Source organism: Crinia signifera, chromosome 1, assembly GCF_055691185.1.
Source record: "Crinia signifera chromosome 1, ASM5569118v1, whole genome shotgun sequence".
NCBI lineage: Eukaryota > Metazoa > Chordata > Amphibia > Anura > Myobatrachidae > Crinia > Crinia signifera.
Window position 1 is genome coordinate 372,097,094 of NC_139217.1, and position 15,547 is coordinate 372,112,640.

General features: G+C 45.6%; 1 protein-coding gene across 4 annotated transcripts in view; it reads right to left on the minus strand.

Moving 5' to 3' along the window:
- The window catches only part of MPHOSPH9 (M-phase phosphoprotein 9), a 76,293-nt gene that overhangs the window by 55,315 nt on the left and 5,431 nt on the right, over positions 1-15,547 (minus strand). For all 4 annotated transcript variants that reach the window (XM_083151271.1, XM_083151267.1, XM_083151268.1 and 1 more), the window contains 3 exons: positions 13,794-13,883; positions 1,626-2,173; positions 399-513 (listed from right to left, as the gene is read on the minus strand). In XM_083151271.1, coding sequence (XP_083007397.1) covers positions 399-513; positions 1,626-2,173; positions 13,794-13,883 — 753 coding nt within the window. The remainder of the gene's footprint in view (positions 1-398; positions 514-1,625; positions 2,174-13,793; positions 13,884-15,547) is intronic.

Genomic DNA, 15,547 nt, shown 5'->3' on the forward strand with positions numbered 1-15,547 from the left:
GTAGAATCTGATCGATCTGCAACTAGAATCCTTCAAAAACAGAATCAATACTTTCCTGTTTACTCAGCATTTCTTTAATTCCCTTAAGGCAGGCATGTCCAAACTATTGCCCCTCAGCTGTGGTGAAACTAAGTGCCATCATGCCTTGCCATAGTTTTGCCATTAGGGAATGCTAAAACTATTGCAAGGCATGCTGGGATGTGTAGTTTCACAACAGCTGGAGGGCCATACTTTGGACATGCCTGCCTTAAGTATTGTATATGAAATGCATTTCTGTACTTCATTGTTACTGTTAAGCACCTTGAGTACTATTGGAGAAAGAGCGTTATATAAATAAAATTGTTATTATATCCACTATTAACCCGAGCTTTAGTATATATACACCCCCAAGAACTTACATCTGTTTCAGGGTGAGTATTGGATGGATTGGAATGAAGAGTGACCTGGTCCATTTTGACAACCTTCTTAGGTGGAGTCTGTTTCTGTCTCTGAGCCCAGGTGGTCAGTGATTTACTAAAACAAAATAAATATTATTGTATTATTATCATCAATAAAAAAATAAAAAAAGTATTAATTTACAGCTGCCTAAACAGATAAAAATAAAAATCAGTCAGTTTTTATCAGTTTTCATTTGTAACAAATACAAAAATAAACTAACATTGTACATTTTTCCACAAGCATAGAGGTTTATGCCATAGCTTGATAAGCAGAATACTTAAACTACAGTATAAACCATTAATGCTCAAAATCACAAGAGCTCTTAGGAAAGTAAAAAATGGTAAATTAGAAGTACATCTTAAAGGAAAATGTAACAGGATGAGAGATTCAGAAAGTTAGATATTTGGTAAGAAATCTCCATTTTTTTTAAAGGGGCAATCATTTACACTGGAAACCAGTTTTATTTTGCAATACACTAAGCTCCCAGTGGCCCGACATTTTTCACCATGAAAACCAAAGGTTTAGGCCTCAGCTTAGAATTGATTTATTCATCAATTCAGAGCAAGTTTGGTAAATTACAGGGATGAGAAGCTGAAGCTATTCAACTGGCCGTACTGTAAATTCACATCTAGAAGATTCCTGCTTGCACCCTTTTAACTAGGGCCTCATAGGAACAGCGGGTTAACAGCATCCTTAAATGGAAAGTTTACTGCGACTAAGCCTCAAGCATAAGCCACAGTAAACTGAGTCTCCCAACATAAATTTAGGGCATAATGTAGACAACTGGATAGTTCTAGACATTCAGCCCCAGAGATTACCTAATTTATTCGGAATAGAATTGACTCCTTTATGCTCAAACTCAACCAAGTCTCATACTGGCAGACACCTCCGTTCTATTAATGTGAACGACCTTCAAAATATTATAAGCCGATTTCTTCGTGCTTTTGTCCGGTTCTGTCTGTTGCAACAACTCCAGTTACACTTTTTCAAAGCACGAATCACCATTTTAGTCATGGTGCAATAAATCTCTCAGGCAAAGTGGAATATCATTGAGGAAAAGTAAGTCAATCATTTATATTTCCAATTTCTCATTACTACCCAGACGTGGTTTTCCCAAGAATACTTCGAATACAATTAGTAAATCAAGTTCATATGCAAACACAGTTCTTTTCATTTGCACCACTTACCCATTTGGCTGATTGCTCTTACGTACAGTACTTTTATCACAGTTTAAGTTGGGTTCTGGACGATTTGATGGGTTTCCATCAGGTGTTTCCACAGGCTGTGGCAAATGACATTTTGCCCCAAGTGCCAGCATGAACGGTCTTTCACTTTTTACAGGTACATGCTTTAAATTATAATGTTTTGTTGACGCAGTCCTGTATTCTTTCACAGTCTGTTTTGTAGGCGGTCTAGTATCCCTTGAGGTATTTTGACTGCAGCTGCTTATACAAGCGTTTGGCTCTGAGGCAGAAAGTGTTCCATAGCCACTGCTAACAGATGTATTCTCCAGAAAATGCTCCTGTGTAATAAAAGCTCTTTGTTGAATATCAGGTTCTCTAAGCAGATGGAATGAGCTGCTAGTGGTTTCTCCTCTGTCTTCATCCTGGCTATGCTGTACACCAAGAGGTTTTGGAGGATGTATGTCACATGCCAGAGTTAAAATGGTATCACCTGTAACAGGAGAGAGGCCTCCCTGGGAATGGAGTAAGCTTTTAAATTCATCACGAATGAGCTGGAGGAGAGGAAAAAAAAAATATATTAAAGATTTGAATATGGGTCATTGTATAGCATCGTGTCAGCCTGAAATCTGCAAAAATATATATAAAAAAAATAATAATATCATCAAGCAGAACCAGATATTTTAGGGGGGTATTCAATCCGAGACTAAATTTTCTGCAAGTGAAAAAACGTCCGAAAAATGTTTTTTTGGAGAAGCAAATGCAAGTCACCTATTCAATCCCACTGCTGATATTTCACCTGAACGAAAAATACAGTATTGGCAAAATTGACGCAAATCCACATGGTTTTGGAGTTTTCGCTCCCTGCCAAAAAAAAGCGAAAAGGCATGGGTGAAAATGTACTCAAAAACAGGTGAAAATGCCCATGATTGAATACCCTCTAACTCTCCTTATCACAGAGCTATACAGGAACACAAGTTATATTTTGCTTAGCGGGAAAAAGTCCTGGGTGTTTAAATTTAATGGGAAATCATTATTTCGCCATCTATGGCATCACTGTTGAACTTTAGGAAGCTGCATAGCAAACTACATTACCACTGAAACAGCCATTAACCTTACTAATAATGCACAAAGAAAAGTGGACAGCAGTATTATCAATTTGGGAAAAAAACTTGCAGTCAGAAACCAACATCTACATATGACAATTTCATGTTCTAATTGCCAAATCTTATGCACCGTAACTCCGGGTAATGCAAAACAATAGATTTCTGTACTAAATGTAAAATCCAGTCCTTGAAATCTAGCGCAGTGGTTCCCAAACTTTTTTTGATTCACAGTACCCTAGAGTATCAGAACTTTTTTCATGCAACCCCTAGGTGAATGGTCATATTAATAAATGTTTGGTTTTATATATTGAATAGAATACATTGTGTTACTTAGGTTCAGTTGTGTGGTGAGAGACAAGATTTGCTTTGGATTCACCACATATTTAATGAATGGCAGCCACCAGACTGGTTTTGCCTGTTACACTGACCATCAATATTTAGAATTAGTCCTAGATCACAACCTGAGGAACCCCAGCAAGTGTCCCGAGGCACACCAGGATGCCATGGCACACAAATTGGAAACCACTGATTTAGGGGCATCCGGATAGCTGACAGACAATGTCTAGCTCGACAGTCAATAGGCGGACATACGTTTTTCACTATTGTTCCATTTTTTTTACTTTATCATACTTTATAATCTACTGTACATGGACTCTGACTGGGAAAGGTAAAGTCTGCTTATTGTAGCTGTAGCGGAGCGAGGCACGTGGCCTGAAGAATAGCAAGCCAAGCGAGGGGACATGGTACACTATTTGGGGGTCCAAATGCTCAGGTGTCGACAAGAACACACACAAAAAAAAAATGGAAAACTCATGATCTTTTTCATGTCTCTACCTTTTTGCCATTGTCACTTTGACAAGTCTGTGAGATATACCACACCCCTTTCTAGAGTACACTGCGAAGACTCTGGGTTTAGAGGTACGTCAATGAGCAGGCATTAAGTAACAGCTGTGGATCACAAATGTAATCTAAGGCATAAAAGGCAAAAGTGTGTACAGAGAAGCAGTTGATGGCTTTGCACCACTGTCTGACTGAGACCCATGCCCTGCTGCTCAAGAGCCCGCACTGGGTTGCTTCAGTTCAACTTCTAAAGCACACTAGGATACATAACTCAGTACAATGCGCGACATCATATATGCACAATTGTACAACCATAACATGACACACATGAACAGTATGACTTATTGAGCGTAAGGGAGGGATCGCTTTGTCACCAGGATGGACTCAGAAAGGGGTTTGAACAGCAGGGCCGTTTCTACAGGCGGACAAGCCGTGCAGCAGCCCGGGGCGCCGCACGGCTTGTCCACCTCTTTTAAACAGCCGGGGCGCCCGGCCGGCAGCTGAGCTCACCCCAATGATGCCCGCCCGCCTCCGCCTCCCTCCCCCTCTCCCTGTCCGCAACTCCGCAACGGAGCAGGGCAGGGCAGGGCAGGGCAGGCACAGCCAGCGTGATTTCCGAGGGGAGCGCATCGCGCGACGCTCTCCTTCCCCCTCGCTCACTGTGTCATTAGGCTGTCAGCCAATCATAGGAGCTCGCGGGCTGGCAGCCAATCAGGAGCCAGCCCGCGAGATATGAATGGCTGACGGCTCAGGGACACAGTGAAAGTAGCAGCATCAACAGCACCAGCGGGGGACTGGAGGGGGAGACCCAGAGAAACAGTAAGTTGTGCTGCTGGCACTTTGGGGGCATGTGTGTCACTGTGGGGGCATATATGTGTCACTGTGGGGGCATATGTGTGGCACTGGGGACACATCTGTGGCACTATGGGCATATTTGGCACTGTGGGGGCATATATATGTGGCACTGTATGGGCATATGTGTGGCACTGTGGCGGCATATCTGGCACTGTATGGGCATGTGTGGCACTGTGGGGGCATATGTGTGGCACTGTGGGGGCATGTGTGTGGCACTGTGGGGGCATGTGTGTGGCACTGTGGGGGCATGTGTGTGACACTGTGGGGGCATGTGTGTGACACTGTGGGGGCATGTGTGTGACACTGTGGGGGCATGTGTGTGACACTGTGGGGGCATGTGTGTGACACTGTGGGGGCATGTGTGTGACACTGTGGGGGCATGTGTGTGACACTGTGGGGGCATGTGTGTGACACTGTGGGGGCATGTGTGTGACACTGTGGGGGCATATGTGTGACACTGTGGGGGCATATGTGTGACACTGTGGGGGCATATGTGTGACACTGTGGGGGCATATGTGTGACACTGTGGGGGCATATGTGTGACACTGTGGGGGCATATGTGTGACACTGTGGGGGCATATATATGTGGCACTGGGGGCATATATGTGTGGCACTGTGGGGGCATATGTGTGGCACTGTGGGGGCATATGTGTGGCACTGTGGGGGCATATGTGTGGCACTGTGGGGGCATATGTGTGACACTGTGGGGGCATATGTGTGACACTGTGGGGGCATATGTGTGACACTGTGGGGGCATATGTGTGACACTGTGGGGGCATATGTGTGACACTGTGGGGGCATATGTGTGACACTGTGGGGGCATATGTGTGACACTGTGGGGGCATATGTGTGACACTGTGGGGGCATATGTGTGACACTGTGGGGGCATATGTGTGACACTGTGGGGGCATATGTGTGACACTGTGGGGGCATATGTGTGACACTGTGGGGGCATATGTGTGGCACTAGGAGCATATTTGTCACTGGGGGCATATTTGTCACTGGGGGCATATATATGTGGCACTGTGGGGGCATATGTGTGGCACTGTGGGGGCATATGTGTGGCACTGTGGGGGCATATGTGTGGCACTGTGGGGGCATATGTGTGGCACTGTGGGGGCATATGTGTGGCACTGTGGGGGCATATGTGTGGCACTGTGGGGGCATATGTGTGGCACTGTGGGGGCATATGTGTGGCACTGTGGGGGCATATGTGTGGCACTGTGGGGGCATATGTGTGGCACTGTGGGGGCATATGTGTGGCACTGTGGGGGCATATGTGTGGCACTGTGGGGGCATATGTGTGGCACTGTGGGGGCATATGTGTGGCACTGTGGGGGCATATGTGTGGCACTGTGGGGGCATATGTGTGGCACTGTGGGGGCATATGTGTGGCACTGTGGGGGCATATGTGTGGCACTGTGGGGGCATATGTGTGGCACTGTGGGGGCATATGTGTGGCACTGTGGGGGCATATGTGTGGCACTGTGGGGGCATATATGCCACTGTGGGGGCATATTAGTAAACGGCATGAGTTGTGCGGCAGCGGCGTGTGGGGCATAATGTGTAATAGGCATTACGGTGTGGAGAGTATTGTGTAATTGCCATCACAGTGTGGGGTGTAACGGGCATCATAATGTGTAATTGTCATCACGGTGTGCGACATAATGTGTAATTGTCATCACGGTGTGCGACATAATGTGTAATTGTCATCACGGTGTGCGACAATGTGTAATTGTCATCACGGTGTGCGGTGTAATGTGTAATTGTCATCACGGTGTGCTGCGTAATATGGAATTGTCATCACGGTGTGCGGCGTAATGTGTAATTGTCATCACAGTGTGCGGCGTAATGTGTAATTGTCATCACAGTGTGCGGCGTAATGTGTAATTGTCATCACGGTGTGCGGCGTAATGTGTAATTGTCATCACGGTGTGCGACGTAGTGTGTAATTGTCATCACAGAGCTTGCAGCAGGGCCCTCCTACCTCCAAGTCTGTCTGTTGTTACCCAGTTTGTCTTATCACTGTCTACTATTGTAAAGCGCAACGGAATCTGCTGCGCTATATAAGAAACTGTAAATAAATAATAAATAAATCACAGTGTGCGGCGTAATGTGTAATTGTCATCACGGTGTGCGGCGTAATGTGTAATTGTCATCACGGTGTGCGACGTAGTGTGTAATTGTCATCACGGTGTGCGACAATGTGTAATTGTCATGACGGTGTGCAGTGTCATGTGTAATTGGAATCACGGATAAATAGTGTATAATGATTCAAGTAGCCGGTCTTTGTTTGGCCTTGATCTGTGAGGCGTACTAGGTCACTGTGTGGGCCTTTATATTTTTATGTCACTGTGTGGCCTTCACACAGTGACATCACAGTACAATGACAATTCCTGCGGTAACCAATATCTGGACCTGCAGGTTGCAAAGGTGAGATGTAAGGTAATTGTTTTCCTGCTAGACCACGCCCTTATATTAAGCCACACCCCCTTTAAAAATTTGCCCTGGGAGCTAAATTGTCTAGAAACGGCCCTGTTGAACGGTAAGCTCTTACAAAAATCCCCTTTTCTCTTTCGTCCATCTCGGTGACACAGCTAACCTTGGGACGTTCACAATCCGGTACTTTGGGAGGGTACGCTCAGACTGACAGTTCTCATCACTGCCCGTCCAAATGAAGCGTCCTCCGACGCAAACTCATGGAACCTGTAAAATTTGGTAAAGATATGAACAGAGGCAGCCCTGGACAACTGCTCCGCTGTAGCCCCATGACTCACAGCCCAAGAGGAAGCAACTGACCTGGCATTTGATGTTTCAACGGAAGATCAAAGCTTGGCCATGTCTGAAACCCTTCCAGAGCTATTTGCTGCAGCTACATTAAAGGATTTACCACCAGTTACTACAGATCTTGAATCGCCATCAGAAGAGGATACAGCAGAAGCTGAAAGGCTTAAAACAGAAGGCAAGTAACAAATGAAGTTAGAGAACTTTGAGAGTGCCGTCTCCTACTACACCCAAACATGTGCATTAATCCGGGAAGGAACAGGTCTACCTACCTTGGTGTAAGCAAAGGAAATTACTGACCTTAATCACCTGGCAATGGTCTGCTTAGAAGCAGGCCACCCTCTCTTATGCACATCATACAACACCAACAACAGATCAATTTTGCGGATGTCCTTTACCCTTTGCACGTATATTCGCAAGGCGTGAACTACGTCCAATTTCCTTTTGTCCCTATTTTTTGCCCCTTCTGGGGGGGAAAATACCGGAAGCACAATCTCCTGGTTTAAATGAAAAGGAAGAAGCCACTTTAGGTAGAAATTTAGGCACTGTTCGAAGCACAGCCCTATCTTCATGAAAAATGAAATGTGGAGACTTACAGGACAACGCTCCTAACTCCGATACACTTCTAGCCAAAGCAATGGCTAATAAAAAAGTAAAATTTCCAAGAAACATAAGGTCAGCCGACTTTAACGGTTCAAAGGGAGGGTTCTGTAATACTGACAGAACCAAACGACAAATTCCAAGGCGTCACTGGCTGCCTATATGGAGGTTTAAGCCTGGTTACACCCTGCAAAAAGGTTTGAACCTCAGGTAAGAAGGCTATCCTTTTCTGAAAGAAAATGGACAGAGCTGAAAGCTGTACTTTAAAGGATTGTAATCCCAAACCTGTTGAAACTCCCTCCTGAAGGAAATCCAATAATTTAGACACCTTGAACCTAGAGGTGTGCACTCTCTAACGCTCACAACACCTGATGTAAATTTTCCAGACTCAATGATAATTTGCATCAGACACCGGTTTACGAGCCCTTAGCAGTCTGGACGACTGCATCAGAAAACCCTTTTTTCTTCAATAAGAAGGTTTCATAAGCCAGGCTGTCAAATTGAGCAGAGCTAGGTCCAGGTGCAGAAATGGCCCTTGCCTTAGAAGATCCTGTCGTAGAGGAAGGGGCCAGGAGTCCGTTGACAATCTCAGAATGTCTGAATACCACGACCTCCTGGGCCAGTCTGGTGCAATCAAAATGGCTTGCACCTGTTGAGACTTCACTCTTCATAGCAACTGTGGTATCATCGGGAACAGTGGAAAAATGTAAACCAGGTGGAAGTGCCACGGAACAGTCATGGCATCCACCGCCCAAGCGGCTGGGTCCCTGGTCCTTAAACAAAACCTCGGAACCTGACCATTGTTCCTGGATGCCATTAAATCCACTTCTGGGAGCCACCAGCGACGCACAATCTCCTGGAATACCTCCTGGTGTAATGACCATACCCCCTCCAGCAGATCCTCTCTGCTGAGGAAATCTGCCTCTACGTTCCAGATCCCCAGAATGAATACAGCCGACAGAGCAGGAATGTTGATTTCTGCCCACCTGAAAATTCGCGAGACTTCCTGCATTGCCATCCTGCTGCGAGTCCCGCCCTGAAGATTCAGGTAAGCCACAGCCGTGGCGTTGTCCGACTGCACCTGTATCGGGGGTCCCTTCAGAAGATCCGCCTGCTGAAGAGTTTTCCAAACCGCACGAAGTTCCAACCGCCCCTCAACCCCTTAGACTGGCATCGGTTGTGATAACCACCCAGTCCCAAGAGCGAAGGGAACGCCCCAGCTGCAACGTCTCCCGTGTCCATCCACCAGACTAAAGACTCCTTTGTCTCTTGAGAGAGAAGTAATCTCTCCTGTTTCATGGTTTTCGCATTCCCTGACCAACAGGAAAGGATGTTCCATTGATAAGTCCTTGAACGGAACGTGGCAAACTGGAGTGTCTCGAACGTCGCCACCATTTTGCCGAGAAGTTTCACCCCCTGACAAACTGTAGGACTTGGTGTTTGCAAGATCATCAACACCAGCTGACAGATGTTCCTTGCTTTGGACTCTGGTAGGAATACCCAGTGTAAGTGGGTGTCCAAAATTACCCCCAGAAACTGTAGTCTCTGTGTGGGAAGCAAATGAGACTTTGGAAGATTCAACACCCATCCCATGTTATGCAAGAACTGTGTCGCCACCCTTAGTGTTACTGAAGTATTTTCTCTGATTCTGCTTTGAATAGTAGATAGTCTAAGTAGGGGATAATCACTATCCCCTCTAAGTCTGAGGGTCGCTGCCATGACAGCCATCACTTTTGTAAAGACCCTCGGGCCGTAGCCAAACCAAAGGGTAGGGCCTGGAACTGCAAATGGGTCTGCCCTATCGCAAAGCAAAGTAAGGACTGATGTACCTTGCATATGGGTATATGAAGATACGCATCCTGAATATCCACGGATGCCAGATACTCCCCTGGCTCTATGCTGCAAAGCACTGAACGCAGAGACTGCATGCGGAAATGATCCACCCAAAGATGCTGATTTAGAGACTTTAAATTTACAATGGGTCCGACAGACCCGTCTGGTTTGGGGACCAAAAAGAGGATTGAGTAAAATCCTTTCTTTCGTTCCTCCTGAGGAACCGGGACCACCACCCCCTTCTTTCTGAGAGCCAATGCTGCCCCCAGGAGGGCAGTACGCGAACTGGCTTTCCTTGGCAAAGGAGAGAAGATAAATCTCTGTGGGGGACCACCCCTGAGATTTATCTGGTAACCCCTTGAGACAATGGAGTAAACCCAAGGGTCCGAAGTTGGAATGTTCCACCGGTTCCGAAACTGCAGGAGGCGACCCTCCACTTTTGAGGCCAGAACGGGGAGTCTCCGCCCCATCATGCAGAGGACTTATCCTCTCCTTTTGACACCTGCTTCTTGTTAAAGGCTCTAAACCTAGATTTGGAAGCTTTTCCCTTACTGGCTGGGAATCTACCTTTTCCTGCCTGTCCTCCACCCCGAAAGGACGAGCGAAAAGAAGGTAGCTGTGGTAGGAAGAAAGGTTCTCTTACACCCCCTAAATCCTCAATACCAGGAGCAGAAGCATCAGCCTCTTCCCTCTGATCCAAAATTTAAATCCTCTTCACACACACACACCCTCTTAATCTGACAAATTTAACAGAGGTGGTGTAGCTAAAGGCCGTCTGGAGGAAGAACTCTCAGAAGGTTTGGCAAATTGCTCCATAGGGGAGTTCATCCTATGACCTGCAATAACACTGGGTCCCCCTGTGAGGGGGCAATAAAACCCATAGGTGTTTGAGAGTAGGAAATATGGCCAGGAGACTTCACTAAGTTATCCCTTTGCCTATTTAAGTGTCTCCACCAAGGCATTCATAGACCTTCCCAACGCAGCAGCCCGCGCAGGTACCGGTTGCTCAGACCTCTGGGCTTGCGCTCCACTGGGCACAGACTCACAAGCAGGGCACAACTCCCCCTGATCCACATGTTAATTTAACCCCCGCAAAATCTGCAGTCAAGTAACATGCCCCGAGCTTCCTCCCCCACGGCAGCAGCATCACACCCTTTAGTCATATTTAACCCACGGTGCACAATGTCAGGCAATGTAACAGTGTACTTATCTGTCGGCTTCTTGCTGCCAGTGACCTCAGCGTCAGCAGGGGTAGCGCTTTCCAGGAGAAACTGCACGCTCTGTACTTTAAAGAAAGAACCAGGTTTCAGCTCCGCAGTATGGAGAGAAATGGCGCCAGCACACAGAGCAGGAAGAGACCAAGTCTCTGCTTCAGTGAGGTAGGGTAGCCAGTTTGCCGCCTTTCACCCTTTAGCCGCTCCCACAAGTGTTTCTCCTCACCTCCAGGGCCTCCCCTTCTCTCCGGGATCACTTGGAGTCTGCCAGCTGCGCTGGACACCTGTCATAGGTCTTCATCTCCCTAGTGGGATTTCAGTATATAAGTCCATCCAAGATGGCACCAGCCATCGCGGGAGGTCCGTCCCCCACGATCCCCTTCTATGCAAGGAGCCGGTTCAGGACACCCCCAGGGCCCAGGCAAACCTCTTCAAATAAGAGGTTAAGCGCTGTGCAGTGGGCGCAGACAGCATGCTCCTGGACACAGAGAGCTGACAGGACGCGCTTCTGTCAGCCTCTGCTGCGCTCTCAGTGTGAGGCATTTCTGTCAGAAGTAACACACTGAAAAAACTGCACTAACTATTAAGTTAATAAAATTCTAAAAACCTAACTAAATTGTTAAAAATCCAAAGAAAAATGGCGATCAGCATAGCACCCACTTTTGTGGGCACCTAACACAAACTGAAGCATGATGGGATGCAGAAGGGAGGAGCCTGCGTCCAAAGACTTCAGCATAGGTGCCTTGGCTCCTGCGGACCCTCCTACATCCCAAGGTTAGCTGTGTCACCAGGATGAACGAAAGAGAAACACTGTTGAAGCACCAATTGTGCCCAGAGGGAGCTGGAAGAAAAACATACTTCCAAGAGGATGTTAACATCACACAACATAACAGAAAAGTAGCGAAAGTTACGTGAACAAATGAATAATGAAAACCACACAAACAAGGCAGTCCCAAACTCACAAGAAAAATCATCCTTTGCAGGAAACTTCCAATAACTGAAGGTTACCAAGAACAAACTGAAGAACAGCGCCAGGAGGGTGTCCAGTACCACATGTGACAAAGTGATTTAACGCAAGTACAAAATCTTGTTTTCTCCTTCATCCACTAGGTGGCACTGGAGTGCTTTACAGTGGGGATGTCCCAAAGCTCTCATTACAGGAGGGAAAGCGCTAGGATCCTCGTAATACCGAGCAACCAAACTGGGAAGCAGAAGTCGCGAAAGGTGTCAAAGTGGTATAACCGAACAAAAGTCTTCTGACCCGACCAAGTAGCAGCATGGCAGAGCTGCTGAATGGACACCGCACGGGCAGCTGCCCAAGAGGGTCCCACAAAGTGAGTAGAATGTGCGGAAATGGAAAAAGGCGGAGACTGAGAGGCCGCCACATAAGCCTGGCGTATGGTCAGGTGAATCCACCAAGCCAAAGTCTGCTTTGAAGCAGGCAAACAAATAACAAACAAGGTGTCTGACTTGCGGACAGTCACTATTCTGTCCACATAAATGTGGAGTGCCTGCACTACATCCAGAAGCTTGGAGGCAGGGTCTTCTTCATGAAAAGCCGGAACCACAAATCGGTTGATTGATATGAAAAGCTGTCACAACTTTAGGAAGGAAAGAGACAGGTGCGAAGCTCCGCTCAGTCCTCATGAAATACCAAGTAAGGAGGACGACAAGATAAGGCACGGATATTGGACCCTTGTCGGGGCAGACGCCAAAGCGAGCAGTAACACCATCTACTATGTGGGATATTTCATGTCCACAGATTCCAGAGGTTTCAAACAGACCTGATTGGAGGAAAGCAAGAATAAGATATAAATCCCACGGAGCCGTGGGAGCAGGGAAGGGTGGCTGAATCCCCCAGCAGAGCCCACCTCGCAGGCAGGTAGTGGCAGATGCTGATGCTACCTGCATGTCCTCTTGTTAAAACAAATTCAAAAAATTAAAAATAGGCCAAGAGGCAAAAAATGTGACCAGCTCCTGCAAGGCACAATCTAAAGGTGTGTACACACGGGCAAAAATCGCTGGCAATATGGTCGCTGAGCAACCATATTGCCAGTGATTGGAGTTTGCACCGGCGATAAGTTGCCGGGTGCGCGCTCCCGTTTTCAGCCCCCTAATCGACTTCCCCTGCCTCTTCTCCTGGCACTGTGTCATCTTCATCAGCGACCATCTCTGGTGTACCACCCAAGTAAAAAGAAGTAGTCACATTGGCAGTCATGTACAATCGGAGATTCTGAGCAACAGTAGGTTGGCTCCGAGTGTAGTGTAGTGTTCCCTCTAAGCTTCTTTTGCAGGGTGCCGCACCCTGCCCATTTTTAAAATCTCAAAATGCACCCTGCCTTTTTTGTGTGTGGCAGTGTGCGCCTTTATGCTTCCCCCCACCGTGCTGAAATGCCGCTGAGAACTTTTGGTGTATGCCATCCTGTGTAATGGGCATTATGGTATATGCCACCATGTGTAATGGGCATTATGGTGTGTGGTATAATGTGTAAAAGACATTAAAGTGTGTGTCATAACGTGTAATTGTCATTACGACATAATATAAAATGGGCATAGCAGAGCATGACAATGTTTAATGGGCGTAAACCTAGTGCAGGGTGCATTTTTTATGTGGGTTTATTTTATTTTTTTATTAAAAAAAGTTTCTATTATAAAATGTTCCCTCCCGATTGAAAAAAGTGCCCTGCCTGGTGGTCAGCACCCTGCAAAGAAACCCTAAAAGAAAACCTAGAGTGAACACTACAAGTGCAATCAATGGTGCAGATTTGGGTGGAGGCCAGTGGGTGTAACAGATGCCCATTAGCAGCAGTATTACAATATAGACCCATTAGCATCAGTGACAAAAGTCTCAGCCACTATTATATCTAGGACCTTGTTTTAAAGGCCAACATAATAGCCAGTAAAGAGAGCATGAATAATATGGTGGAAAAGCTTTGCCTCACCTGTATCTGATGATTAAACTGCTCCTGTTGGGCATCTATCTGCACTTGACATTGTCGCTCAACCAGCTGAAATAACTGCATCCACCGAGCCTGAAACACAAGAAGAGTTTAGAACCAGCACTGACAGCAGCCAATGAACAGACTTTTGCAGTATTTCAAGGATAAAAAGAATATATCACTGGGCGCTTTGGTACGAGTGTGCTTGGCCTAGCAGAAAAAAAAGAAAAAAAAAGGGATAGTCATTCCCAATACAATCGAGTGAGAAAGTGAGAAAGAGGTGTGACTGCGCTGTATTAGAGTATACAATATTTATATATAACAATTTGATCAGGTGTGTGACAAATTTGAAAATTTAATGACACAATTGAAACATAATATAAAAAACAATATTCAGTGTTCAGTGAGCCCGATCGGGTTTAAATACCCTATCCCATGATATTATGTGTAGGTACACTATCCCTTAGAATACATTGTTTATTTTACCGTCATTCCGCCCTTTGGAGAGCACGCTGCGCTATGCAGCTATTTGAATGCTAGCCGCTTCCGTTTTCATGACACGCAGACATCATCCGGACTATGGGAAGAAACCGGATGTGTCTTGCGTTCCACGAGCCGGAAATGACGAAGTATACACACTTCCGGCACTCGATACCGGTGTTTTTGAAATATATCTTTTTCTGACGATACTAATACTCGTTTTATAAATATATACATAGTGGTAAGTAGAATCATATGTTTTATATCAATATTTGGTTTAATTGAATGCTAAACACATTGATCAGGTGTGTGCTATGATTACTGTTACTAAGGGTATTTAAACCCGATCGGGACACTGAACCAGTCACCTTGAAAAAGCTGCAGATAGCAGCAAAACGCGTAGGTGTCAGCCCGCTATCCAGACACCCCCTTTTAATATTTGCACCCTACCAGAGGACTGCCCGATTCTTATATGGAAAAGGAACTCCATCTTTGCCTCGTTTGAACATACACCTGCCTAACCAGGAGTGAACTCCTAAAGGGTATTATACCCCTTCCATCTCCACTGTGAGGCGAACCATCTATTTGGAGGCAAACCACCTCCTAAAAAGCCTGATTCAAACCTGTGGTGTGGACATACAAGTCGACTTTGGGAAGCAATATCCCCATACAAGTGGAATACAAATAAGGCATTCTACAAATGAGGCCAAAATTCTCCAACCTTGATCGCCAAATATCGCGCATCCTAAAAAGTTGTGAAAAAAAAATCAGAAGATCTATTCCCCTATGGACTAACCTCTGGACAATCTGTGGGTGACTATTACTAATTTTAATTGTCTGGTTGCATTATATGTTTCTTATTATTGTTTTTATATTATGTTTCAATTGTGTCATTAAATTTTCTAATTTTTCACACACCTGATCAAATTTTTATATATAAATATTGTATACTCTAATACAGCGCAGTCACACCATCATCCACGGGTCAACTAATAAATGGTACGATTCAGTTATGCCAGTTTATATCTAAGAATTCACTCAAAAGGCATTAAATCCTCTTTAATTGTAAAAAATGTGATTACTAATTTGCTTTTTAGAGACTAAAGGAGGGGTATGTGGGCAAAGAAATACATATAAATTGTCACACTATGATCACACCATTATACAGAGCTCTGCTGATTATTATGTTAATTAAATCATTCCATGTTTAGCAGCTTATGATTAAAAATTAATCTGGAGGTGTTAAAAATATAGTTAATATACACATATTTATAAAA